General features: G+C 47.8%; 1 protein-coding gene across 8 annotated transcripts in view; it reads left to right on the top strand.

Annotated features, from left to right (window-relative positions):
• The first annotated feature begins 628 nt into the window (after window positions 1–628).
• Window positions 629–27,316, top strand: part of Lmo1 (LIM domain only 1) — a 49,092-nt gene continuing 22,404 nt past the window's right edge. The window contains exons 1-3 of one of the 8 annotated variants that reach the window (XM_074041040.1): window positions 10,699–10,873; window positions 14,606–14,823; window positions 15,221–15,480. In XM_074041040.1, coding sequence (XP_073897141.1) covers window positions 15,456–15,480 — 25 coding nt within the window. In that variant the 5' untranslated portion in view covers window positions 10,699–10,873; window positions 14,606–14,823; window positions 15,221–15,455. Of the gene's footprint in view, window positions 750–10,693; window positions 10,874–11,056; window positions 12,736–14,605; window positions 14,824–15,220; window positions 15,481–15,531; window positions 15,999–25,155; window positions 25,897–27,316 lie in introns of those variants that run through there. The other 7 variants (XM_074041041.1, XM_074041043.1, XM_074041039.1 and 4 more) reach the window with 7 other exon arrangements.

Genomic DNA, 27,316 nt, shown 5'->3' with positions numbered 1-27,316 from the left:
GTCGCCACCAAGTCGGAGACCCCAGGGCTACTCCTGCCGGCTCTGAGGTTTGAATTAGCAACCTGTCCCCAGGCTGTAGGTGGCTCAACTTGCTCAATTTAGCCTAGCGCAAGCTGACTGTGACTTCCAATGCTGATAGGATTCAGTTGTTCCAATGACTCACCACAAGAGGTGGCCTGAGCACAGGGGCTCAAAACCTGATGTGGAGGAGCCCGGGCAAGTCCTGGGTAGCCACAGCCATGGAGAAATATGCGCTTCCAGGGGGATGGGTTTTTTTCCCCAAATTTATTCATTTGGGAGCAGTGAGGGGCTCTCAGACAGCTTGGATGTTGGAGGAGGAGGAACCCCTTTGGCCTCCTGGATCATGGAACATGGGTGGGACAGGAAGATCCTATTAGAGACTAGGAGAGGAGAGCCAGGAGGGGGACCAGGAGCACTCCTGCCCTGGCTCCCACATACCGCAGCCCCTGCCTGCAGCATCCAGGGGACTGTTTCTGAGATGTGTGTGCTGTTGGGACATGTGGCTGTAGCTCCAAGGGGACCACCTGCATGTGGGTGTGTTCACTCTGGTGAGCTTGTCGGGAAACAGTCTGTTCCCTGAGAGTGAGTCACAGTGCTCAACCCCACGAACCAGTCGGTAGGAGCCCATGAAGTTTGTGGACCAGCACCAGCCTTGGGAGCACTTGGCAACACCTGGCCTCACAGACCCAGCACAGGATCTTTTGAAGTCTCCAGTCCTCAGTGGACAGGTGATGAGGGGACGGGAGAGGGAATGGGTAATCCCTAATTGTGCAAAATGGGCTCTCAGATAGAGATTCTGAAGCTGCAGTTCATGCTGGGACTTGGTTGCTGTATATTTGTAGCCTCAGAGGTGACCATGGGGGTTCCAGTGACCCTTGGTGAGGGTCTCTAAAGGATAGAAAGTGCAAAATGAAGCCATTTGGAGATTGGGGAGGGTCCCCCACCACCTCACTCTAGCTGGCTAAGGAAACCCACCAGCTTCCCAGCAACTCAATTATCAGAACAAACTAGTTGACTAGATAAATAAAAGAGTTGAGAGAAATATGTGATCCAGGAAAATTCTCCCAGCTGGGACTAGGGTGGCCAATACATGGAGGACAAGGACAAGTTCAGAATGTCTGAGCTGAGTTGCACCGCAGACCTTGTCCGACCCATTTTTCTCCCAAGGCATCTGGCTGGAGGAGAAGATGGAAACACTTCTAGCTTAATAGTTTTTCTTTTATCCTTGTCACACAAATAATTATACAAATAACTGTGTAATTAACTAGATCATTGTGATAAGTGCTATGGAGGAAAAGCACAGAGTGCTGTGCCAGACTGTAACAAGGAGGTCTAGCCTTGTCTTGTGAGGAGAGGCCACCCTGGCATTAAGTCCCAGACCTCAGGGATGAACAAGAGGTGGTCCAAATGAAGGGGGAGGAAGGACATTCCAGGCAGAAGAAATAGCACGTCTGCAAGCCTGGAATTGGGTGGTGCTTCAGACAAGGACAAGGGTAATATGCCGGATGGAGAAAAGAGGGGTGGTTATAGCGACGAGAGCCTGCTCAGGCAGAGCCCATTGGGACTGTAGAACATGGGGAACTTGCTCTGAAGAGCAATGGAAAGCTATTACAAGTTTGAAGTTGGATGATGAAATGTAATTCATACTTTTAAAATATCTTCTGGCTGCATGGACCTAAACTGCTGGGGCTCAGGTCATGTGGGAAGGCTAATAAGCTCTTAGAGCAGTGTCTAAGAGATCACAGTCACTTGGACTAGACAGTAACAGTGACCGGGATTGGAAGGAGTGTTAAAATGACTCCCTGATTTGATTCAAATTTCTTAAAATTTTAAATTCCTTAGTTTTTATAAATAATGAAAAGATCTTGAAAAGCATAAACTTGCTTCTTCTCCTCCACCTTCCATTCCCACCTGCTGAGGTCACCAATCTTGACAGACTGAGCAGAGGCACCTTTCACATATCTCCGTGCTCCTCTCAACAAGGGAAGGCTTCTTTTCAATGGGATAATTCTACTTGCTACTCTGCAAGCTGCTTTTCTCACTACATTACATCACAGATGTGATTGGCAAATTAGTAGCTATTTAATAGTTCTAATATACTATTCTACAGCAGGTCAGTAGAACAATGTATCCAATCATTGATTGACATTGATATTCAAATGCTTTCTTGTTTTCTGCCACCTGTACACACACTGCTGAAATTATAAAGTATTCTTATAGATAGGTGACTTTCTCCTATGAGATAGACTCCCAAAAGGAAGAATTTAGGGTCAAATAGTGTACACATTTTTTAATTTTAATAGACATTGCCAGGTTACCTACCCCCAAGTTTGTAATAATGCAAGTAACTTACTCAGGAACAAATGAGAATATCTATTTTCTCAAATCTTTAGTACACCTGAACATCTTAATCTTTTTTCATTTTTTACAAATATTATGCATTTTAAATGATGAAGCGTTATTTTGCTTTAATTTGCATTTTTCTACCTAATAATAGGATAAGTATTTTATTAGCTTTTTAAAACTCTCCTCATCTGAATGACCTGTTCATACCACTTTTCTTCTTTTGGGTTTTGTCTTTTCTTTAAAATTTGTAGAATCTCTTTGTATATACAGTATATTTTTCTTTTTCCTCTCACAAATTTTGCAAGTATTTTCTCAGTATATTATTTTTATTTTTCCTTTGTTTATATCTTTTTAAAGATACTCATATGTACTATATCTTTCTTTTCCTTTGTTACTCCCACAAATTTATGTTATTAACCAAATCTATTAAATTTTTCTTATTTTTTTCTAGTATTTTCATTGTTCCATTTTTATATTTAAATATTGAATTCACTTGGAGCGTAATTTTTCTACTTAGGGGAGGTAGGGATCCATTTGTGAGGCAGCGTGATATTTAAAGGACTTTATTGAGATATAATCCACATACCATTCCCATTTAAAGTGTACAGTTCATTTCAGTAGAGTTGCATTTCAGTTGACTCACCAGAGTAGATTTTAGGACATTTCTATCATTTTCATTTCAAAACGAAACCCCATGACCTTTAGCTATCACCCACTGCCCCCAGTCCGTGGCACCTCCTCATCCACCTTCCATATCTGTAGACTCTGGAAATTTCATATTAGTGGAATTATACATATGTAGGGGCTTATAAGCTGCTTTCTTGCACTTAGCATAAGGTCTTCATGGTTCATTCATCTTATGACATGTGTCAGTATTTCATTCCTTTTTTTTTTTTTTGTGGTATTCAGGGCCTACACCTTGAGCCACTCCACCTGCCCTTTTTTGTGATAGGTTTTTTTTGTTTTTTTTTTTTTTTTCTGAGATAGGTTCTCCCAAACTATTTGCCCAGGCTGGCTTCAAAACTCTATCCTCCAGATCTCTACCTCCTGAGTAGCTAGGATTATAGGCATGAGCCAATGGCACCCGGCTCATTCCTTTTTTATGACCAAATAATACCCAATTTTGGTTGACGGACATTTGATTTTTCCCTGTATTTTGGCTATTTGAATAATGTTGCCATAAACATTAATGAGCAAATTTTTATGTGGACATGTTTTCGGTCCTTCCGGCTATATACATTGGAGTGAAAACTGCTGTTCATGTAGTGACTCTATGTTGAACACTTTGAGGAACTGTCAGGCTGTTTTCCAAAGAGGCTTCACCATTGGACATTCCCACCAGCACTGTGTGAAGGTCCTGATTTCTTCATATCCTCACCAACATTTGTTACTATCTGAATTTTTAAATCTCGCTTCCTAGCAAATGTGAAGTGGCATATCGTTGTGGTTTTCATGTGCATTTCCGTGATGACCAATGATGTCAAGCTTTTTGTCAGTTGCTTATTGGTTTATTTTGTATATCTTCCTTGGAGAGGGCAATGCCATTTACTAAATATTTTCTCTGATGAGTTGAAAGTTTTCTGTAATTGATTCTATTAACTGGCTCTCTATTATCTCAAGTCAATTTGCTTATACCATACTGCTAAATTACGGTAGCTTTGCAGGAAGTTTTATTATCTGATAATGCAAGTTCTTTTCTTTACATATTTTTAAGTCTCTTTTATTTATTTATTTATTTATTTATTTAGGACAGCACTGGGATTTTGAACTCAGGGCCTCATGCTTGCTAGGCAGGCACTCTACCCCTTGAGCCACTATGCCAGCCTTTTTTTGTGTTGGATATTTTTGAGATAGCGTTTTACCAGCTATTTGCCTGGACTGGCTTAAAACTACAATCCTCCTGGTCTCTGCCTCCTGAGTAGCTAGAATTACAGGTGTTAGCCACCAGCGCCTGGCTTACGTATATTTTCTTAACTATCCTCAGATATTTGCCTTTCATTTTAAGTTCTAAAGTTTTAAAATTTGGGATTCTAATAAAGATGCATTAAATCTATTTGTAAAGATAGACGTTTTTATACAGCCTGTTTCTGAAACATTCTGCCTTTCTATATGTTCAGATATTATTGTATGTCCTTTGATATAATTTTGTAACTTTCTTCAGAGAAGAACTGATTGTTCTGATTGTTACTGTTTTAAATTATTTATGGATGTCTTATAGCTTCACAAATGATCTATTTGTTCATCTCCATTTCTAATATACAGTTGCATTTAGGAAAAAACTACAGCTTTCTATTTGTCTTGTATTTGGCTTCTTTCTCAATTATCCAATTAATTCTAGAAGCCTTTAAACTAATTTCATTGGACTTTCTTGATATATAATAACATTTCTAAGCAAATATATTTTGTCCTTTTATAAAAGAGCTATTTATTCTGGTTAGGCCATTTTCTTATCTTATTGAATTAAGTCTCCAAAAATTGTAAAATAGTAGTGCTGGTAATAGGGCTGGGGATGTAGCTAAGTGGAAATGTGCTTGCCTGGCATGTGTGAGGCCCTGGGTTTGATCCTCAGCTTTGAAAAAAAATGAATGAATTTAAAAAATAGCATGGATAATAGGCAGCCTGTCTTGTTCTCAATTTATGGAACAGGTTCAGAATGTCATTGTTTATGAATTTTCTATTGGGTTTTGGTAATTAGTCCTCACACAGTGAGGTAGTTTTCTTCTGTTTCTGTTTTGCTTAATATTTTATTAGCAATATGTACTGAATTTTATCAAATGATTTTTGACATCTGTTACTCTTATCATACATGTTCCCTTAATTTGTTGACATAGTGATTTATACAGGTAGATTTCCTGGTGCTAAATCATTTTTGTAATGTTAAAGTCACCTTTGTCATAGTCCATTGTCATTTTAATACTTTTCCCATATCCAGTTAGTTAATATCTTATTTCAGATTTTATACTTATATTCAAACTATTCTGTGATTGTTTTCTTTCTTTTAAAATTCAATCTTTATAAGGTTTGAGAATTAAGAAAATGTTAGCTCTAAGATAAATCAGGAAGCTTTCCAACTTTTTCTCTTGTCTGGAATAGTTTAAATAACATTAAATAATGTTTTTAAAAGTTATATAAACTTGTCTTAATATAATATATGCCTTGTGATTTTTAAATTTTAATCGTGATGAAATACATATAACATAAAATTCACCATGCCAATCATTTTCAAGTGTACAGTTCAGTAGTATTAAGTACATTGACAATATTTGCAACCAATCTTTTTCATCTTGAAAAATGGAAATGTCTCATTACACAACTTCACATTTTTCCTTCCTCCCACCCCCTGGCAACTACCACTCTATTTCCTATGACTCCAAAGTGGAATCATATATTATTTGTATTTTCTCAACTGGCTTATTTCACTTAGTATCACATCCTCAAGGTCATTAATGTCATAGACTGTTCCTTCCTTTTTAAAGTTGAATAATATTCCATTATATGGATATACCATATTTTGTTTACCCATTCAGCTATTGGTGGACTTTTGGGTTGCTTCCACATATTGGCTATGGTGAATAATGCTGCTGTGAATATCACTGTATAAAGATCTTTTTAAGAACTTGTTTCCAATTCTTTGGGATATGTATCCAGAAGTGGAATTGCTGAAGCATATGTTGCCTTGTGATATTTTAATGGCAGAGTGTAAACTTCTTTTAAATTTCTTCCACATATCAGCCTAATCAGGATTTCAATTGCTATGCTGAGTTTTGATAATTGTCTTCTTTGCTCAAAGTCATCCATTTCCTCTAGGTTTTCACATTTATTTTCAAAGGCTTATACATAATACTGTTATCTCTTTTATCTTTTCTGTATCTGAGATATTTCTCCTTTTTTGTACCTAATACTATGTGTTTTTGCTTTGTTTATTTTCTTAGCCAGATTTGCCTAGAAGGATTTTTCTATTTTGTGGGTCTTTTCAAAGAACTATATTTTGGTTCTAATTTTTTTCTTTTAATTATTTTTTATATATTTGTTTATTGTCTATTTCCTTCTTTTTTGGCCTTTTTATCCTTTTTTCTAATTTCTTAGATTGCATATATAGTTCGTTTCCTTTCAGTCTTTTTTAAACATTAAAAGCCTTTAAGGCTATATTTTTTTCCTCTGAATACAGCTGTGTCCCATAATTTTTTTATGGTATTGTGTCCTCTTTTTTCATTACTGGATGATTTTAAATTTCAGTTTTGACTTTATTTTTGATTGGGAAGTAATTCAAGAACGCATTTTAGTTTTCAAGCAGTTTGTGCTTTTAGCCTTGAAGTGAGCTTTGTTTGACGTTAATGTTCCTCTCTGCTTGCATTCGCTTGATATATTTTTTGTTCATTGCTTTATTTTCAGTCTTTTTTGTCACCTTGTTTTGGGAGTATTTCTTGTAAACAGCATTTGGCTATATTTTGGCTATATTTTATTTTTTTAATTTACTCAGACAATCTGTTTTGTGATAGGGAAATCCACCTTCTTTGCATTTTTTGGAGCATACTGATATACTGAGTGTCATTGTCACCAGGGAAGCCAGTTGCAGTGAGGCTGCGCCTGTTGCTGTTCTGTTCCAGTCTTGCTCACACGCCTTTCCCATCATGCCTGTCATACAACTAAAGCAGGCTGGAACATAAAGGCTATACAAATGCCAAGCACCAGATATCACACATTTACAATAATTAGCCCCAAATGTGGTGCTCCAGTTTTCTTTTCCAGGATCCTCCTCTCCAAAATGTCATGAGGCCTTTTAGGGATGCTAGCTAACATGGATAACGTGAAGTCTCCTAAGGACAACACCAGATTTTGAGTTCTAGAGAGTCATTTTCTATGACCATTGAAAGGTGGGACCTGATGGATCAGGGAAGATCCTTCACATGTAGTTAGAACAGGTGCATGATGCTCTTGTCATCTTGCTTGAGCTCCTGCCAATGCTACCAAGTTGCGGATCCTACTGACTTTTTTCCTATTTGACCCAGCAAGGTGACACCTTAGCTCCTAGTGACCAGCACTTTCAGAGGTGGCGTCCAGAACACAGCTGTAGGGATTCTAGTGACCCAGCTCCTTTTACACCACTATTCTCTTCTTGAGTGCTGGTCAGCAGTGAGTCAGGCCTAGTCTTGCACTGTCCCTGGAACCAAACTCCAGGCATGGCTGCCAAGTCTGGTCCTCAAGAGAACCTCATTGTCTTTCCTAGCATGTTCCCTTGATGCTACATGCTATGGGAACCTCAGACCGTGTCTCAGTCCCAGTTATGAACTGAGTTCAGTGTCTTCACCAGGAATTGGGACCCAACAGATGGGGCTAGACATCTGTTGCAAGACCTGACCACTCTATGATGGTTGAGCTTTCTGAACTAACAAACTCTCTCTCTCTCTCTCTCTGTTTTCTCTCTCTCCATCTTTCTCAAAACCAGGAGGCTGGTCACCAGGAAGAGCTCACACAGGCCCTTGTCAGAAGTCGGGGGGGGGGCAGGGAGGCTAGGTACTCATGCCTCAGGCTGACTTTTCTGAGCGTGAACTCTGGCCAAGCAGAGATACCCAGTTTCAGAGTCATGCTAGTCCATATGGTGCTTTTGTGCAAATTAGCAAAAGGTGCCCTCCCCAGGTGGATGCAGCCTATGCCAGGCATATATGGCTCAGAGAGTGGAGAGAAGGAAGAATTTCATATTCAACTTGCCCTCTTGACTGGATTCCTTGGTACCAGGACCAGACAGCACCAGTCCAGCAGTGGCCTTGCCTGACTACACAAAGAGCTAAACAGAGCCTCGGACTCCAAATACTGGACCTGCAGAGGAAGCTGGCTGCTGAGTTCTGCTCCCAAGCTGTTCATCTGAAGTCCTGGAGGGAAAGCGGTGCTCAGTGTTATCTCCTTCTGAGCCTCCATTCTTAAAACTACAGCTGAGAAAAGCAGAGCTCCCTCCTCAGCTGCTCCTCAGCTCCCATTTTCTTCACGGAGCCAGAGGAGACTTTTGATATCTCATTTGTCCTCCCCTTCCAGGAGAGAGTCAAAACACTGCTCTCAGGACTAACCTTAACCCCAGGCCTCAATGGAATAATGCAGGCATCACTCAGCACCCTCAGCATTCCTGCAGACCAGACCGCCACTTGGAGGAACACAGAGGAGTTGTTCCTTTAGAGAACTGTGAAAGACAGGAAGGGGCCCTCTATGGAGAGAGATGTGTGAGAAGAATCATTGGGGGCAGGAAGCAGCAGGTGTGTTCAGTACTGTACAGTAGTCCAGGGGGCAGGAGTGCAAGTGGATGGAACTCAGTACATATTAGCTGAGCCAAAGCCAGGGGTAGTGGTAAGTAACTGAGGCATCGCAGATTATGAAGAGCCTGAATTGACAGGATAAGCGCTTCTGATTCTATCTTATGGACAATGGGGAACCACCAAGGATTATTTGAGCAGGAGAGGAGCAAAGTCAGATCTTGGCACCAGGAAGATGACTCAAGCAGCTTGGCAGAATGGTGAGGAGGAGGATTTGCAAACCCAGGAGGGGCGTGACTACGCTCAGTGTTAGTGGACAACTGAGAGCAGCTAATCTGGGAGGTCATTCTGAAGAACCCCCCGAATACCCCCTTTTCTTCACTCAATTGAATATAATTCGTGCAATCATTTCACTAACTTTCCCAGACACTCTGTAGGTCTATGTGCAGGATGGAGGAGGGCGGGAGAATCACCACAAGCAGCCCCCACCCCTGCCTTTTATCCATCCTTCAAACAGAATGTGTTTTTGATAAGTGGGGGCTTGGAGACAGCATAAGGGTGACTAAATTGTGCCTCCCCCACCAATTAAATTTTTTAAAAAGCCACTATGGAAGGAGCGAATATTAGTTTCCTGATTTATAAAGCCAAATGGATTAAGCTCATTCATTGCCCGAGGAAACAAAAAGGAAATCTTCAATACCTCTGTGCACATTGAGAACAGGAACAATACTGGTCTTTAGAAAGCAGAAACCTAATTTGGGGGAATCAATTACCCTCTGTGTCCCTGCCTCTGTGGGCTCTCTCCCTGGCTCTCTCAATAGCGATTTCCTGGGAGGTAAAATGTGGAGAAGTTGGTCAACCATAGGCGCACCCTCTGTACAGTCTCCAGACAGGAGGACAGAAATAGGCTAGGCTTGGGGTGGGTGGAGTCGGGGGGGGGATATGCCTGGGTGTCAAGCTTATGGAAATGTGGTGGGGGCTTTGAGGTAAAAGTGGAGATTGAGAGCAGTACTGGGAGGGGCAGTGAGAGGGAGGGCAAAGGAAGGGGGTGTGGAAACCTGGAGTATAGAACTGGACAGTGGGAAAGGGGGGCTTTGTGGGGGAGCAGAGCTCAGATAGTGTGCCAGCAGGTGACTGGGAGGGGGTGGATACCCATGGCCCAGCCTGGCTCCAGCCTCACCCACCCCATCCCAATCCTCTCTACTTTCTCTTTTATGGTCTGTACTTGTGAGTCTCAGTAAGCAGCAATAATGAAAAAAAGAAAGGTGGTGGAGTGCCTGCCACAGTAGCCAGGGCATCACATTCACAAAGTTACACACTTAGCACTCTCACAACCTCAGACACATTCCTGTGCTGGGTCTTCAACCTTGGTTCTTAGCCCCAGCCTCAGAGCCACACCCAGCCGGTTACACTCACACAGCACCTCACATACAAAATCGCACAGTCCCACGCTCACCACAGATCGGTCACAGGCCGAAAACTGCCCGCTCCCACCCGCGATCGCAAACATGCCATCCTCCCCTCTCATCTTAAGCTCACACAGTGGCCCACCACCCTACGCAGCCCTCACTCTGGCATGCGGACACACACACACAAACACACACACACTAACACACAGAATCCCTCACACGCACACACTGGCTGTGCTTTTGTGTTTTGTCAGAATTAATGAGAAAAGTTCCCGTGCCCTGCGGGTAATTAGTGTCCTTGGAGTTAAATAAGCTAATGGCGGGCACCTCTGGCCCAAGCAATTATGTTTGTGTATTGAATAATTGATTCAAAGGGGGGAAGGGCCGCTAATCAGATCTGAGCATAATGAATTGATTTAATTAACAGGGGAATCTGAGGGGCCCTGGGAAACGCAGGCTGCACTCTGCTGAAGCAAGCGCGGCCGGCTCGGAGAAAGAACCCGCGCGCGGCTGCAGCGGCTGCGGCTGCGGCTCCGGCTCCGGCCCGGCCCGGGCAGCGGCTGCTCGTGCGGCTCCCGCGTCCCAGCCCGGCCGGCTGCGCCTCCCCCTCCCGGCGCCCGCCCCCGCCTCCGAGCCGCGCCGCGCCCTCGCTCTCTCTTCTCGCGCTCCCTGCCCGGGGGGCTGCGAGCCGGGCGCCGATCGGTCTGCCCCGGTCAGCGGCAGCAGCTCGCGGGGCGCGGAGCCCACGCGGGGCCGGCGGGCGGCGGCAAGAGTCTGAGCCGCGCGCCCCTCTCGGTCCTCGGCCCGCGCCCGGCTGGAGCCGCCGTGGAAACATGGTGTTGGAGCAGGAGGACGGTAGGTGCCCGGTGCGCGGTGCCTGTGCGCGGGGGCTTGGGGACGCGGGGCGGAGGCGGCGGTGCGAGCTTCGCTGAGACCACCTCGCTCCCCGCGGCAGCGCCCCCGGCGCCCGTCCCGCCGCTTCCCGGAAGCTCCGTGGCTGGATGTGTGCGCGGGTGTGTGTGTTGGCGGTGCCAGGCTCAGCTCCCGGCGTCCCTCATCGGGATTAGGAAGTCTCACCCGCCTTTTGGAGCCCGCCAGCCCCACACGCTCGGGCCGGGAACTTTCTCACTGGCTCTTGTCGCCTTGCAGGCATCCGGAGCTCCCCATGCGACCCGCGCCGCGGGCTTCCCGGTAGTACCCTCTGCCAGCCATTCTCTGGGCCTCCCCTGCTACTTGCATGTCCCCTTCTTGCACCCTAATGCGGAAAGGGCCCTCAAGGGGATGCCCAGAGAACTTGAGGGCGGGGGGACGAGAATTCAGTCAAACCGCATGGTCCTGGGGTGCCTCAGGTCTAAGCACGCCATAGCCGCAGGACGGGTGATATTGCCTCCGCCCCTGCGGGGCTAGGGAAGATGTTTGTCATTAGTTCACTCAGCCTGTGTTGGGAGGTGTCTCGAAGGCTAGATGGGGCACCAGAAAGCTCAAAATACTAGATTCAACCAGAGACAAATTTCCCTTGAAGCTAACGAAGTTAGGCGTCCTTAAGGTCAATTCGTTGCCAGATCTCTGGTAGTAAATTTGTATTAGTAGTCTCATATTCCTTTTCTCAAAGAGCCTCCACCCCAAACTGCAGTAAGCTGCAGGCCTCACAAAATCTGGATCCACACCTGGGTCCAACTGGGAGGAACTCAGCTCTAGCTGGCAGGTGGACCATCCCAAGGGGCTGGGACAGTCTCTTAGTGCCAGGAGTGTGAAGTGACTGGGCAGGAGGCTGGAAACACGGGGTTATGAGGCAGCTGTGGGTCAATAGGGAAAGGGTCTAGCTGCTAGGCCTTCTTCTCTAACCCCATTAATTCCTGGTCCCTACCCTACCACCTCCCTGTGGTGATCAACTAACCTGGTTTACCCAGGGCTGTCTGGTTTTAGCACTGAAAGCCCTTTAACATAGGAAACTCCTCAGCCCCAGGACAAAGTTGGATAGTGGGTCAGCCTATACTCTGGACTGTCTCAGGGTTCAAGGGCAGGAGCAGGGTAAACTTGCTTTCTGAGGTGCAGATTTGACTTAGGCCTCCACCAGACCTAACAGTTGTGACTGCAGTTTCTGAGAAGCCTGTCTGGTCTCTCTAGAAACCAAAAGAGGGAGTTTGCCGACTGTGCACTTCTCCGCTTTAGCTGGTTGCTAATTCCTGTGCATTCTCTGCTTTTGTGTACTGCTTTTGTGTGCCGAGGGGGCAGGGAAGAACATCTGAACTTGGACAGCAGGTATCCTGATTGCACTGCAGAGACTGTATATTCACTTTCTCTATAAACTGTAGGGGCCACAGGGAGGGAGCCCTTGTCAGCCTGAATACCTCTCCAAGTGTCATCTGCAAGGACAGTCTGTAATCCCATTTTGGAGATCGTTTCACTGTGCTGAGAGTATGGCCCTCAGGCTGAGGCATATCTGACAGCCTCTGCTCAAGAGTTCTGGAGTATCGAGTCAGCCAGGGCCCTCAGGCCTGAAGTCCTATTATCCTCCATCCCCAATGCAGAGAACCCTTTCCAGGACCTTTCTGCCAAATACAAGGACAAACTGCTGGGGATCTGCCCAAAAATTTGTAAGGCAGCTAATAGCACTCCCTTCTCTTTGAAGTAGCCTTGGGGATGATCAACTGGTGTCACTCTGCTGTCTCCAGAGGCATTTCAAGGGCATTTTGGAGCACTCTTAGCATGTTGAGGTGAGAGTACACGCTCATCACCTGTGGAATGTGTTGGGTAAAAAACTGCCTCTTCCAGCCCCAGGGGATGTGAGAATTCCACTCCAGGGTGGTAGGTGTGTTGCTGGGCCTCACCTGGGTGAGCACAGGGTGGGACTCAAGCTATGAGCTGGAAGGAGGTTGCCCAATAAGTGAGGTTCCTGTCAGCAGGCCCCTTCCTAGCCAGGCACTACCCTCTGAGATTTGCTGGGCAGCTCTGTAAGCCAGCTATGGAGACCCCTCTCCAGATAATGTTGGGAGCGCCATGCTCACAGCTGGGATACAGAGAGAGCCACCTGTGGGTACAGTGGCCCTCACACACAGCACCAATCTACTGCTAATGTGTCCTACCTGCTCTGCAACCTATTACTCAACACCTCAGGCTTGGGGCAGAGGGCTCATAACTCCCCAAAGTCATGTGGCTGCTCACTGGGTATCTTGGGGGCTGGGGTGAGTTGGTGTGGGGGGAAAAAGGCCCAGATACAACTGCTGGGCATGAGAGTGGTAAAGTGGCCCTTGCTAATCGAATCCTGATTTGTGGGTCCCAAAAGTGAGGAAAGGTGGTCCTTGGAGGTCAGGAGCCAGGCAGTAGCCCATATGGAGTGAATACTTCAGGTAGCACAGAGGTTTGTGAAGCAAGAAGCTGCCCTTGCCAGGTCCAGTGCTTGCCACACTGACTGGCCCCCAGCCCAGGCCAAGGTAGGAGGGTGGCACCAAATGTGCAGGTGGTAATGGTGTTAAAGCCTCCCTCAGACCTTCAGGGCACAGCTCTGGCTGCAGTGTCAGGGGAGAGATCAAGCTTGCAGTCCTAAGGGATGGGGAGTCTGAGCAAAATGATAGATTTAACATCAAATATACTCAAGGACTATTAGGATTAAGTATTCAAGACGAAGGGGAAAGTGAAACCCTCTGAGCCTTGGATGAGGCCTCTCACTAGAAGCAACCTTACTCCTGATTCCTCAAAGACTGACTTCCTCGCCTAGGAGGGAGGAATATGGGCTCCAGCCCCACCCCCATTCTTAACCCCTGTCAAGAACTGGGGCCTCCCAAGATATGAGGGGCAAGACCTAACCTCCAGGTCTCCTTTACCAGATTACCCCTTCCACACACATGCACATACACATTGTTCAGAGCACCACAGAGCCTTTCTCTCATCTGATCCCCATAGCAACCTTAGAGACAATGGAAAGAGTGGGTCTCCTACTTCACAAATAGGGAAACTGAGGCCCAGAGAGAGAAAGTGACTTGCAGATCCCGCCATTCGTTAATTGGCAGGGAAAAGATAGAGATCCATCTGGTGGCCATCCAGGGACTTCAGCTCCTTCTCTACTTGCCTGGGTCTCCTCCTCAGAAGCAACTACCAGGACCACACTTCCCACATATCTGTTTGAAGCCCTCCTTTGGCTGGAGAAAAACATTTCCTCACCATCCTGGAGCTCTGTACTGTCTGGGGTGGGAGGAAACTCTTGGGACTTAAAGTAGGTGGCCTTCCTGGAGTAGGCACCGTGGGCACCAAGTCCCAGGGCTTTGGAAAGAGGCAGGGTTCAGGAGGAGAGGAAATGGACACTGTCTCCCTTTCTGCCTTATGAATTACAGAGCAGGAAATGTCAGCTCCATAACAGTATCTTTGTTTTGTTCTCTGCTGTATCTCCAGTGCCTTAGAAGAGTGCTTGGCACATAGTACATGCTCAATAAATATTTGTAAGAGAAAAGCCTTCAAAGCCATGCTGTGTTTGCTCAAAGAGAAAACCAGACAGGTTCCCCTCTGTGTCTAATCAGGATGCTCTTAGGGGCCTCTGGGGTCAGGGGTAGTAGTGCAGGACTCACAGTAGGAGGGTTTTTTTCTCTGCAGAGGGCTAACTTTGAGTGAACAATCGGGAATCATCCAGAAACCCCAAGCAGATCTAGTAGAAAGAGGCGGTATCAGAGAAATATCGCTCCTGTGAGGAAGCAGAAATCAAGATCAAGAGCCTGGGAGTAACAGACCGGGGTCTTCCACCAGTCATCAAACACCAAGACCCAAGGACCCAAGCGGAGCTACGCGCGGAGCTGGGGCCGAGAAGACTCCAGGTGGCGCTGCGGAGCCGGGCAGCCGCGCGTCTCCACTCCCCATTAACCCGGGAGGGAGGGGGGCCTCGGGAAATGTGTGCATTTATTCAGTAGCAGGAGTGCAAACCTCATACATTGAGGGAGAAAGACAGCGGGAGACGGCCGCCGAGATTCCCCCATCTCTTTGAATATAATTTTAGATTGAGATTCAGATTAAATCCGAGGGGAAAACACTTTATGAGGCTGAAAGCTGTGTCGTTGCCAGAGCCAGGGTTATGAGCTATCAAATGCAATTACATTAAGACAGATTATACTGGGCAAATTGAGCCATTTAGAAGGTGAGAATCAAAGAAACGGCTCTGATCCTCTCTTCCCCCTTCTCTCTCTCCCTCTCCCTCTCTCTCTCTCTAAATTGCAGTTCGTAGTTCCTTGCAATTCTGAGGCACAAAAGTAGGTGAGACTGCTTTTGTATCTGCGAAGTGCTTCACTCCTGAATGTAATTCTAGCTGAGTGCAATCTAGGTTAAGAGCCGGACAAGCGGGTAATTAGAGCCCGCTCGCTGCCCGAGGACCGGCCGCCCTGCCGAAGCGCGCCCAGAGTCGGCGCCTTTTTCCCGGCTGAGCCGAGCTGCGGCTGGACACGGAGCGCCCGAGATGATGGTGCTGGACAAGGAGGACGGTAGGTGGCGGGCTGGGGTCCCGACGCTCTCCACCCCCTCGCCCCCCGCCGCGGCGCGCGGGAACACACACAGCGCACACACGCAGGGCTGTGCGGGATTGCCTAGCCCGCGGCGTGCAACGGGTTGGGGCCGGGTGTCAGAACAGGGTTGGGATGATCGAACCCGGGTCCGCGCGCCCCGGGGGCCCGGAGCTGGTGAGATGTGAGCGGGCAGTGTGATGCGCCGCGGGGCCGCGTGGAGGCTCCGGCTGCCCTGCGATCTCCGCACCGTGGCGCCTTGCGTTGAGCATTTGGTCTCTGCGGCTGCTCCTCACACCGCAGCCGTCACCTTCGTGCCCGCCGCGTAACCCCAGAGGCGCTGAGCTCCGAGCAAATCAGCGGCTTGGGGGGAATCCTACTCCAGAGCTTGGGGCGAGCCGCAAGCGCGGGGAGGACTGGCGCGAAAGCCAGGATGCCCGGCACGTGAGGGGAAGGCCAGCTGGGTCCTCCGGGGGACTGCTGCCCATCAGCGTGACTGGGTGAGAACAAGAAATGCCTCCTGTGCTGGCCCACTACCTCCCTTACTCCCTGGGCATTGGGGCGGGAATTTGGCCAGAAGAAGAAAGTGGCCTACCACCCAGCCAGTGGCCCTAGAGCAGGAGTGGTCTTTGAGAGTGAGAGTGACTGGACCTTCCGTGCTCAAGAGCCGGGTCCACCCAGAAGACCGCAGGGCTGAGAGGTCAGAACACAGGAGCCCATGGCTGCTGGAACCAGTAGCAGGTGGCCCCATAGACCCCAAAGTCTTCCTGGGTGCTAGTGCTTTGTAGCAAGTGTCTATACCAGCCCCCTCTCCCCCTTGAGGGTAAAATGCACTGTGACCTAAGATAGGCCCCAGGGTTTGAGAGTGATGGTTTCGCAGCAGTCTCAGGCCTTTGGGCCCTGTAGGTGAGCCTTGTGAGATTTGTGGGTGCTGTAGGGAGAGTCGGACCTGATTGCTGGCCTCTGTCGCTGATTCGGATGTGAAAGGTGGGCTCTGTGGGACTCAGCAGTCAACCCCAGGTGTGACTGTGGTAGCCACCCTCTGCTCAAGGGGGGCATTGATGATATTGGTGTGGTCATTGGTGAATATTCAAAGTTAAGTGACTTGCTCAAGGTCACACAAGATGTTCACTTCTGCTTCTGCATGTGGGTGCTCCTGCCTACTTATTCTTTCCTTCTGAGGCAACTGCAGGAAGGGGCAACTTTAAAGGGTCTGGCCTGGGGGTTAGCATGCAGCGGAGACCTGGGACTGGTAGCCTACAAAGGCCAACTCTTGCCACACATGTAGGAAGAGGAAAGAGGGGAAGTAAATCCTTCTGTGCTGGCTGGAATGTGACATCTTTGTTCAGTACACTCTTCTTTATTCAAGGACCCTCCCTTAGAACCCCAAGAAGACCTGGGACTGGGCTTGTGAAGTTTTATATAGAATGAAAAGAACGAGTCTGGCCACACAGGGAGGAAGGAGGACTTGAATTGGTTCCATTCATCACTAACCCCATGTGTTATTTCCGATCAGTCATCACCATAGACTTCTCAGTGCCTCTCAGTAAAAATGGAGAGCAACAGTCACCTGCCTTGGTATCTGGGGTGGGGGAACTCTCACTATGGGGAACATGTAGAAATCAGGGTGCATCTTTTGCTAAGGTTATTTGTCATGCTTGACTCTCCAGGCTTAGACCAGGAATCCAGAAGACCTGAGTTCTGTAAGTAGGAGGCATCAAGCCAGGAATATTGGTCTCTTGCGAGCAAGATGGCACCCCTACCTCCACTGAGGATCTGGAGTTAGATCTCTGTCTAGGTACCCCAGAGTACCTCTTACTCTGTGCTAATGCTAAGAGTTTCACATGAGCCCTAAGTGTAAACAGGTGTCTAGAACCTCCAGACTGCAGTGCACCTCAACCATCCTGGGCATGTGTCCCCACCAGAGCTGCAAAGGAGAGTTCAAGAGACAGGTGTCCTCCACCCATCTAGTCTAAACAATATGATGCCCACCACCATTGACACTACTGGGCTCTGGAGTTCATTACAACATAAGAAGGGCAGTGGCTGGGATCCTAGGCAGTCACCAAATTCTTGTCCTGTCCAGTCTAGAGCTATTCTTCAAAAGCAACCTTTCTGCTCAGAAATCCATGCTCTGCTTCCTGTTAGAGTCAGGCTTCCCGCAGTTCCTGGAAACCTTGAAGGTGGCACCTTCATTGGAAGATGTAGAAAGACTCTGGATTCACTTGATCCTCCACACCCACTGCTGACTTCCTGTATATGTGCCCTCCCAGCAGGTGGCCATCTGAGCTGGGTGGCAGCCTTGAATCCCGAGGTCCTAAGCGGTGTGTCCCTCAGGGTTGCACACAGCACCCTTTGTCTGGTTGCGACAGTGACAGGGCTCCTATTAACCACCCCCAGTGCCCTTTCTCCACCCAACAGGGTCTCCTCAGGAAAGACTGGGGGCTCCTCTGGTTGAAGTCAGGTCTGCCAGCTGCCGAGGACCAAAGCTCTTGCTCTGCTGAGCTGCAGGGCTTTCATGTTGCACTTCTGAAAGATAATAAAATATCAATCGTTTTGCGGTAGCCACAGATTTAAGAGACTTTCTGAAGAATTGAATGGTCCGAATTTTTTTTTTCTTTTTTGCTTTTAAGCACAGTGCATTATTAATAAAGTAATCCATTAGGTTGAGCAGTGAAGGGTCACCACAGAGACAGAAAGATCTGTTTTGCAAACGGTTAAACTTTGGGTTTTAAGATTAATCGCTTTCATTTGGACTCTTGCACTTGGCCTGATCATCTCCACTTTACTGGAACTTAGGGTCTGGGCTTTCTAAACGCTGCTGGGTCTGCCTGTCCATGAAAGGGAGCCGAGAGCTTCAACTTTCCCAGAGAAACAGCCCTTCTACTCCTGGCACCTGCAGCTTGGGCTGGCACCAGGCTGTGGCTTGCTGGTGGACACTTGAAGTCCCAGGGGAGCAAAGGAAGCTATTGCTCTGGACCCTATGAGTTAAATTAGGATTCAGCTGTTGGAGAAGAGGCTTTGAGCAGGGACAGGAAGAACAGTGAGAGTGTGGGGTGTGGGGGCTCTGGGCGGGAGAGGATGGGGTTTGTGGCATGTTCCCAGGTGTACGCTGAAACAGAGCTGATCTGGATATAACTGCCTCTGTAAAGGTCCAGTAGGATGGCTGCATTAACCACAGGAAGAAGCAGACAGAGTATGGAACTAAACACCAGACACAATTCCTAGGGCATTTTTGATAAGTAAAATACGCTTGAGGAAAGTGGAGCTGGGCCGAGGAGGACCAGACAGTGGAGTCTTCAATTGTTAATGACCATTAGGAGCAGAACCTCCGCAGCTGACTGGGTTCATCTGAGAGAGAGAGGCACTTGGCTATGCTCGGGCACTAAACTGGCCCTTGCTAGGTCACCAGCAAGCCCTCTGGGCTATCCCATCATGCTCTAGACTAGAGAGTCAATCCTGGCGCCTCTCCAGCCCTGGAGATGGAGGCAAGGAATGAACCCTGCTGCTGTTCCATGCCAGAGACCCCAGCCTATTGGCAGGAAGGCAGAGCCCAGTGGGCACTGCTGCTAGCTAAGGGCTAGTAAAGGCCTTGTAAGGCTGGCAGGGTGGTGACCAAACCTGGTCCTGCTTGGCACTCACCAAGTGCCTAGAAGAGGGGTTGTCTCCATCTGTACCTGCTATATTCAGCCCCAGCAGCAGCACCTCCTCACTGCTGGGAATGAGGATCACAAATCTTAAGCAGATGTACAGCCACTTCTTCATCCTGCCCAAACTCAGCCAGGCAGAGTCTGTAAAAATGGAGCTCCCCCACCCCTCCCAGAGCTTTGGGTAAAGGGGCAGGTGCTTTTCTCAGTTCCCTGCTCTTCCATTCATTTGCCTACACAGAGCTCTAAGGCAGAGGGTGGGGTGGGGGGGGTGGAACAGGGAAACAACATAAATTGGTCTGTCGTCCAGAATCCATGTCTCGCTAATGTACCCAGATTAACTCAACTGTAAATTGTCTCCTTGGATGGCGGTGTCTTGCTAAAAGTTTCCCATATGATTCATGATTTGGATTGCTTTTAACGGCTATTGGCTAAGCAAGCCGGTGACTGTACAAGGTGATGCAATTGGCATTAGCGAGGGGGAGGCACGGGAGCGTGTAATGCAGTCAATACTGCATTAACTACTGATGCCCAATTACAGGGAGCAGGAGAGAGCCTTTCAGGAGCATTAGGACTGGGGGAAGCTGAGATCACTGGCCGCTGCTCTCGCCTAAAAGCTTCACCCTTTGTGTGCCGGGGCTCAGTGCTAGTGTGGCCATTCACTTGGCCTCTGTGGCTATGGGAGCTGCCTTTTTCTTTTGCTGTCTCACTTTGAATGTGTCCCACAAAGATGCTTTTATCACATGGAAATTTGCCTTTTCCTAAAGCTGGGCCTGCCTCTCATCCCTCCTGAGCATGGATTCCTTACTCTCACCCCTCCCCACCCCATCCCAAAGTCAGGCCAGGTGACAGTTGGTCACTTGGCTTCCACATAAGGAGCCTCTTAGCAGGCCCTATTTGTGAGCAGGACCTGGAGAGATTTTATTTTGGTCTCTTATTCTTGGAACAGATTGCCAGTGAGCATTGGCAGCTGACCCTCTGTGGTCATGGGTGAAGGAGACATGAGGTTCAGCCGCAGCCAATTGGGCTGCAGCTCCAGGCTGCCCGAGTTGGGAGATGGCTGTGGTTGGATGGGCCATCTTTGAATAGAAGATGTAGCTGTGGTGGTACAGCTAGAGGAAGCTGAGCTCCTGAGTGACCTGAGCTATGTTGAGGTCCTGAGTAGATATCGGCCCAGAGAGTTAGGGGGCTCCTTTCCAGAGCTGTGCCCCACATAGGGCAGAGCTGCTTCCATGTAACAGTGAGGCCTAGGCTGTTATTTGTATCCATCTCCAAGAGTCAGATGCCTCCCAGAAAGTCCTGATCAGGAGCGTTACGATTGGAAGGGTCTGGGAGTGTTGACACATACCTAATAATCCCAACCACTCTGGAGGCAGAGACAGGAGGATCACTGTTCCAGGCCAGCCCAGCCAAAAAGTTGGTGAGACACCATCACAAACAAGCAAGACCATGGTAGCACACACCTGCACTCCCTGTTTTGAAAAACTAAAAAAAAAAGATTGGGAGGAGTTATACCATCTCATCTCTACATTGAGAACAGCTACATCTAACTAGAGTGTTGGAGATAAAATGAGATACTGTTCATGTACACACTTGATCAACAGGAAGCCTCGTAGCTGAGTGAAGCAACATTGCCCTCTGCTCAGTTTCTGCATGATCTGAAATAGTCCTGGGCCAGTCCAGTGCCTGGTTCACTGATGAGCACTGGTCCCTCACCCTCCCTCTTCCAGTTCATTCTTCATGGCCTTGATCATTGTTGGCAGGCACACTGGCTTCACTTCTCACCATTTCAGAGGTGAGTTATCATTATGGGAAAGGGCTTCAAGGTCACTCTTTGCAAGTCCCTCTATTTATGGTGAAAGGTTAGGGCTCAGAGAGGACAAGGGTTTTGTGGAGAGTTAGATCTCAGAGCTTCAATATCTTTCTGTGTTTGCTGCTCAGCTGACCCCTGTGTTCTGGCCTCAAGGCACGATGAAGCTGGGCGCTAGAAAACTGGTGAGAGGACACCAGCTGGACTGGGACATGGTGCCTGGGTGTCCCAGTCATGGCCCTAGCCAGCTTACTGACAGCCCAAGGGAGGTGGTTCTGTCCTCAGATGTAGATTCTCCTGGAAGATGCTAATGGGAACTCATCTGTCCTGGGCCTTTTGGACTGGAGGAACCCCATATGTGCACATGGCATGTAGCCTATCCTGCCTGCCATGCAAGAGTCCTGCCACCCTCAGGCTTAGCAACTCATGATGGTGCTAGAGGGAGGCTCCTGGCAGGTCCATACTAAGGATAGGACTGTGCCATGGTGTCAACTTGTACTGCTTGCAAAGCTGCTTTTGTGCATCTCTTCCCAATTCTGAGTTCAGTGACATCACATTGGCAGCCTGGAATCAGCCATGGTGAGAATATTTATACCCAGGAAACTGGCACATGCTACAAATCAGAGCTTTTCCCTGGAACTCTGCTAGTTAAGCATTTTGTAGCTCACCACTGGATTGCTTTCAGCTGGGACTCTGAACTTACCCCTTTCTTTTCTGCAACCACCATCTTTCCATCCCACCTACCATCTGGCTCCTGGTACTCATTACAGACTGAGCCAACTTCTGCCACCCGGCTATTCATTCTGCCTAAGACCCCAACCAGCACACTAAGCTCTGCGGTTCTAATCTACACTGACTGACTGTGTTCCCTGCATTCCCAGTATTTGCCTCTGTATCCTTGCTCCTGTTGTCCCCTTGCCTGGTACACCATTTTTCCTTTCATTGGCCACACTCAGAGACACATCCACCTAGCAACAAGCTATTCCCACATTGGTGGCTTCTGTTTATTTTATATTCTAAGGTGGGAGCCTAGAGTGGGGACAGATTGAAAAGCAGGTAGTGTGAGAGGAGTGACCGGGCTGGACCAGGTTTCAGAGGCAGATGCCTAGCATGAGGGTCTATTAGGTGTTGCCACTAGCTCCTTTCTCCTGATCCTTACCCTGGAGGACCCTGATGTCTTCAGGTGCATTCTGCTGGCATGATTCAAGAGACCTGAGTTCCATTCCCAGTTGAATACTGGCACCTAGGAAGCCTCACGCCTGAGTGAGTTGACATTGCTCCCTGCTCAGTTACAGTGTCATCTCTTTGGCTTCAGCCTCCCTGTTCTTTGTGTGTGTGGGGTGGGGGTTCATAAAAACACAGTAGCTTTCATTTTACTGAACTCTAAATGGAAGGCATTGTGCTATGCATATGTATCAGTTATTGCTGTATCACCAACCACTCCAAAATTCAGAGACTCAAACCAATAAGCATTTATTTAGCTTGCGAGTTGGTGGATGGGTGATTTGAGCTGGGTTTGACCAGGCTGTTTTTCTGACCTCAGCTGGGCTTACACCTTGAGGATGGAGTATGGCTGGGGTGACAGGACTGCATGTCCCTCTTCATCCAGCAGGCCCATCCAGTTTACACACCATCAGCCAAAATAAATCACAAGGCCAACCCAAGTTTAAGGGATTGGGAAACAGATTGCATTCTTGATGGAGGAAGGTAAAAGAACTCTTATCACAAAGGGTGTGAATACCAGGAAGTATGGAGTTTGGGGCCATATAGTGGTTTTACCAAGCCTCTTCTTGTACAATCTCATTTAATACTCAAAACAACCTTAGGAAGAAGCTACTGTGAGACTCTTCATTTTACAGATGAGAAAACTATAGTACAAAGAGCTTGAGGAATTAGTCTCCACCCTCACAGCCCTGTTGTGCCAGAGCTGCCTATAAACCCAGGATGAGTCCTGTGCTCATTCTTTGAGCGTTGCTGGCTCCCTTTTCCAGCTGTCCTACTTGGGCTGAGAGGGACACTGGTGGGTGGGTGAAGCCTTCAAGAAGATGACCTAGGGTGGGAGAGAGTGTGCTGTGTGGGTAAGCTGGGGAAGGGGGTGCTTTTGGAACACTGTCTCATTTTTTAAGGGCAAGCTTAGAAATGCACCATAAAGACCCATGTCCTCTGCTTCTTTCAGCCTTTCCTTTCTGTCCTGCTAAGCCACTGGACAGTCTGAAAGGGGGTGAAGCTCCATGGTCATCAGAGCTGACTTAAAAAGGACATGTATGCAGATGCAGCCAGGAGGGAATCAATTCATTGGTTGGCCTCTTGCCTCAAAACAGGGCAGTAAGTGGGCTGGTGAGAGGCCTATGTACATTCATAAACCAGCTGATTGAAAAGCAATATTTCAGATAAATACAAGCCAGCGATCTATCAGTGGTTGTAATAAAACCCAGGCTTCAGGCTGTGATTTTATTTTGAAATAATAAGAATTGCTTGATTCTTTTTACTTGAGTTACCATGGTAATTCCGGCATGGAGCAGTGTTATATTGATTTAGAAAGTGGACAGTAATATTTCTTTTGTGTTATTCTGTTTCTAGGCCTTGATTTCTAATTTCCACTTGGAGATTACTTTTATAAATTTCTTAAGTCCTTCCACTTTTTTTCCCTCTCACAGTATAATTTTCCTCTCATACGCCGCTATGTTCTGAGCTTATTGGTTTGCTCTTATTTTAAATTAAACTTGCTGGTTTCAAATATTGAAATGACATCTTTGTCTGTGTCTGTACTTTGGTTTAGCAAAATATTACAGTCTGACGCTTTCTGCTTAATAATTTAAGGGAGGCATTCTGTCGGCCCTCACTGGGTGCTGATAACTTATGACTCAACCAATGCAGGCCTTAAACTCCTGACATTTTAATATCGTGTGGTGGGAGCAGCTGCCCCTCTGCTCTGAGTCTCAGTGGAGAGAAATCCACATGGTACCCCAGAAAGGGAGTTTTAATAATTCAACTTTGCTGGTTGGCACAATGACTTACTAGAGAGGGGAGGGAGACCCATACTTTCCAGACAAGTGGGAGCACACTGACCTGGACTCCTGTGACCCTTAGCTGGTGTGCTGCTCCATCCCAACACCCCTGTCTCCTAGATTTTTAAGAGCCCCCATCCCTGGTGACAGATTGTCCAGGACCTGTTGGGTGGTGCTGCCTGTGAGTGCCATAAGAATGTTCAAACTCTTTGACTCTCAGTTTTCCCATTTGCAAAACAAGTAGAGCTAGCATGGGCTTTGAGTCAGATAGACTGGGTTCAAATCCCCCCACTGCTGCTTAGTAATTCCACTCAGCAAATTGTAATGGCAATGATAATTAGTAAAGTGGCTATGATCACAACTAGGTCCGTAGAGACTGTACCAGGAAGAGCTGTGATGGTGCTATGGATGGTTGGCACAATTCCCTAACCTTCCTAGAGTTTTGATGAGGGCCAGGGAGGAAAGTGGAAGTGGATGTTCTTTGGAAGGCTTATTCTGCTTCTGCTGGGGCTCTTTAGAAGGACCCAGGGCTATAGCTCCCTGAGGAGGTAGGTCAGCTCCACCCACTTTCCTGGCCTGCCCAGCAGAGTGCAGGGGCCTGGGTAGGGCAGGCTGAAACAGGGTCTGTCCCCTGGGGTTCTGTTTTCACATCACTCCTCAGCAAGGTCTGTGGAGGATGCTCACAACATTGTTGTGAGGCAGGGATCTGTATGCAGGGCTTCCCTCAGTGGCCTGAAGAAAGGTCCCTTCTGTCCCATGTGGTAGTGTGTTAGTTATTGCTGCCTGACAAATTCCTTCAAAATTTAGCAGCTTAACACAACACTCATCTATTTTCTCATTTCTGTGGGACAGGAAGCCGGCAGCAGCTCAACTGGGTCCTCAGAGTTGCTCAGAGACTATAATCAAGGTGTCGCCAGGGCTGCAGTCTCCTCTCACAATTCATCTGGAGAAAGAGCCGCTTTCCAGCTCCCTCATTTGGCTGCTGTCAGGATTCAGTTCCTCACGGGCTGTTGGACTGGGGGCTCAATTCCTGGCTGGCTTCTGACTGCAGGCTGCCCGCAGTTCTGTGCCACGTGGGTTTCTCCAACATGGCAGCTTGCTTCCTTAAAGCCATCAGGAGAGCGTATCTGCTCACAAGAAGGAGTCACGGTTTTATAACCTAGTCACAGATGTGACATTCCATCACTGTTGCTGTGTTTCCTTCCTTGGGAAGGAAGTCTCTAGGTCCTGCTTACATTCAAGAAAGTGGGGCAGATCTCATAAGGGCACAAGTACCAGGAGATGGGATTGTTGGAGAATATCTTAGCAACTGGCCTGCTGTGAGAGGTCAGTCTCTGCTGTAGCACTTTAGGCTCCAGGAGTCCAGAAAGAGAGGATCAATCTCTAGCTCCATCCCTATTTCCAGAAGAGTCACTGCCACCCGCCAGGGAAGACCACAGATGTTTCAAAGTCTTTTGTTTTATCTTCATGGCACCCTGGGAGGCTGGAAGGAAAGCTACTTGCCCTGCTTTTTAGAGGAGTGAGTTGCACTCAGAGAGGGGAAGACATTTGCCTGGGATACCCCAGCAAGTTGGCAAGTATCAGAGTTCAGAGTGACAAGGCCCTGGCTACCCTAAGCAGGGGGAGATTGTGATAAGGATACGGCTAGGTCCTCCCTGGACTTAGTGGTGAGAGGAGATGGCATGGACTGTGTGTGCTCACACACACACACATCCAGGTGTAGCTGGGGGCTTCTGGATTCTTTTTTTCATAGATGGTAAGTGTACCAAGGCGAGTAGGGGCTTGCAGAGCACTGCCCAGTGGGACCTACTCTTACAGGGCCTTTCCTTTCCCTCAGCAGTGACCAGACCCTAGGAGGAGATGGGTGTGGACCCTTCTTGAACCAGCTTGTTGGTGTGAGCCTCCATTCCCCCTGACTTGCTAAGCATACCAGGTGAGGTGGAGACAGGCCTGGAAGGCAGCCTGGGCAGAAGTGGCTTTGTAGTCCCTCAGGAGGGAGCCTGGCTCCTGTGGGCTCGAGTGTTCCCATAAGCTGTCCAGGAGCACAGGACTGAGGGCCAGCACTCCCGTTTCTGTATCTTGGCTCTGCCACTGCTTTGGAGTGTGTCCTTGGGCAGGTCCTCTCCCCTTGCTGGGTCTTGTTTTCCCTGAGTATATTGCTGGGGTGGCTGGCAGCTTGAGGTCTGGTCTTGCTGCATTAGGAGCCATGAGAGTCAGGCAATAAGGCCAGTGGAAAGGGATCTCATGGATGTGTCTTTCTCTTTCCTTGGTCTCCTGGGGTCAGGAGACATGGAGTTCCCAGGTGAGAGCATTCATGGACCCTAGCCCTCTGCTCTTGACCTTGCCACCTTTGAATCCAGGTGGAAGGCCCCTGTCTCCTGCTGTTCCCAGATAGAGTCTCACCGAGGAGGTAGAGCAGTCTCCTGGAGCAGGCCCAGAGGTTCGAGGCCAGGGTAGAAGCTGCAGCCTCAGGCTAAGAGCACAGTGGTTATGTCCCCCTTCTTAGGGCAGGCAAGCTGAGGCACGCAGAACATGTGAGTATCTCAGATGCTTTCTGAGTAGAGAAGCCTGGGCCCAGCAGAAGTTGTATGCAGCCAGCCTGGGGGCTCAGGGCTGCACCCCATCTCTTTACCTATCAGTTGGAGGCCATCTCTTCCAGGCAGCTGTATTCCCCCAGCCAGAAGCCATTTTCCCATCTGTGAGGCCTCTTCTTGGCAGGGGCCAGAGCTCTGGAGAGCAGTGGGCAGTGGGCAGGGCTCCCTGGGCCACCTGGTTCTAACCTGGCAATCTGCCCAAGTGCAGAGTGCAATGTTTTCACCTGCCTTTTTGCCCCAAGGATGCTTTCACACTACTCTTTGATCCTCAGACTGCTTTATCAGATCAGCGTAAAACTGTGCATTATAGATGAGAGTGATATTTATTTAGTATTATTGAGAATGCAAAAAAAAATCCAGGAAAAAATTGAAATTGGTTGAAATAATTAACACAAAGTAAAACTGGTAACAGCTAAGACTGCACCTGGTAAAATATGTTATTGACTAAAAATTGACAGAAGAATCAAATCTTCTTGACAAATTTAGATCTTCAAGAGTTGGCCCCAAAATACTTAGCATGAAAGAAATTTCAACAGTGGCAAAAGCTGTCATTTGTAAGATTTGGTATGAACCCCAAACCGATCATGAACCAAATTGTCATTTACAAATTTAAAAATAATTGATCCCAATGAAAATAACCCCAACATTAAAAATGGGGGTAGTGGGAGAAATGGTTTCACACTATTGAATAGAAAATTGATCAAGGAATTAAATCAGCTTAATGAAGCTTATTAAGAACTTTCTTGTAATCCCAGCTAC

This window comes from Castor canadensis, chromosome 1 (assembly GCF_047511655.1).
Source record: "Castor canadensis chromosome 1, mCasCan1.hap1v2, whole genome shotgun sequence".
In the NCBI taxonomy this organism is placed as follows: domain Eukaryota; kingdom Metazoa; phylum Chordata; class Mammalia; order Rodentia; family Castoridae; genus Castor; species Castor canadensis.
Note: the sequence above shows the minus strand (reverse complement) of the source record. Positions and strands in the feature narration are given on the sequence as shown.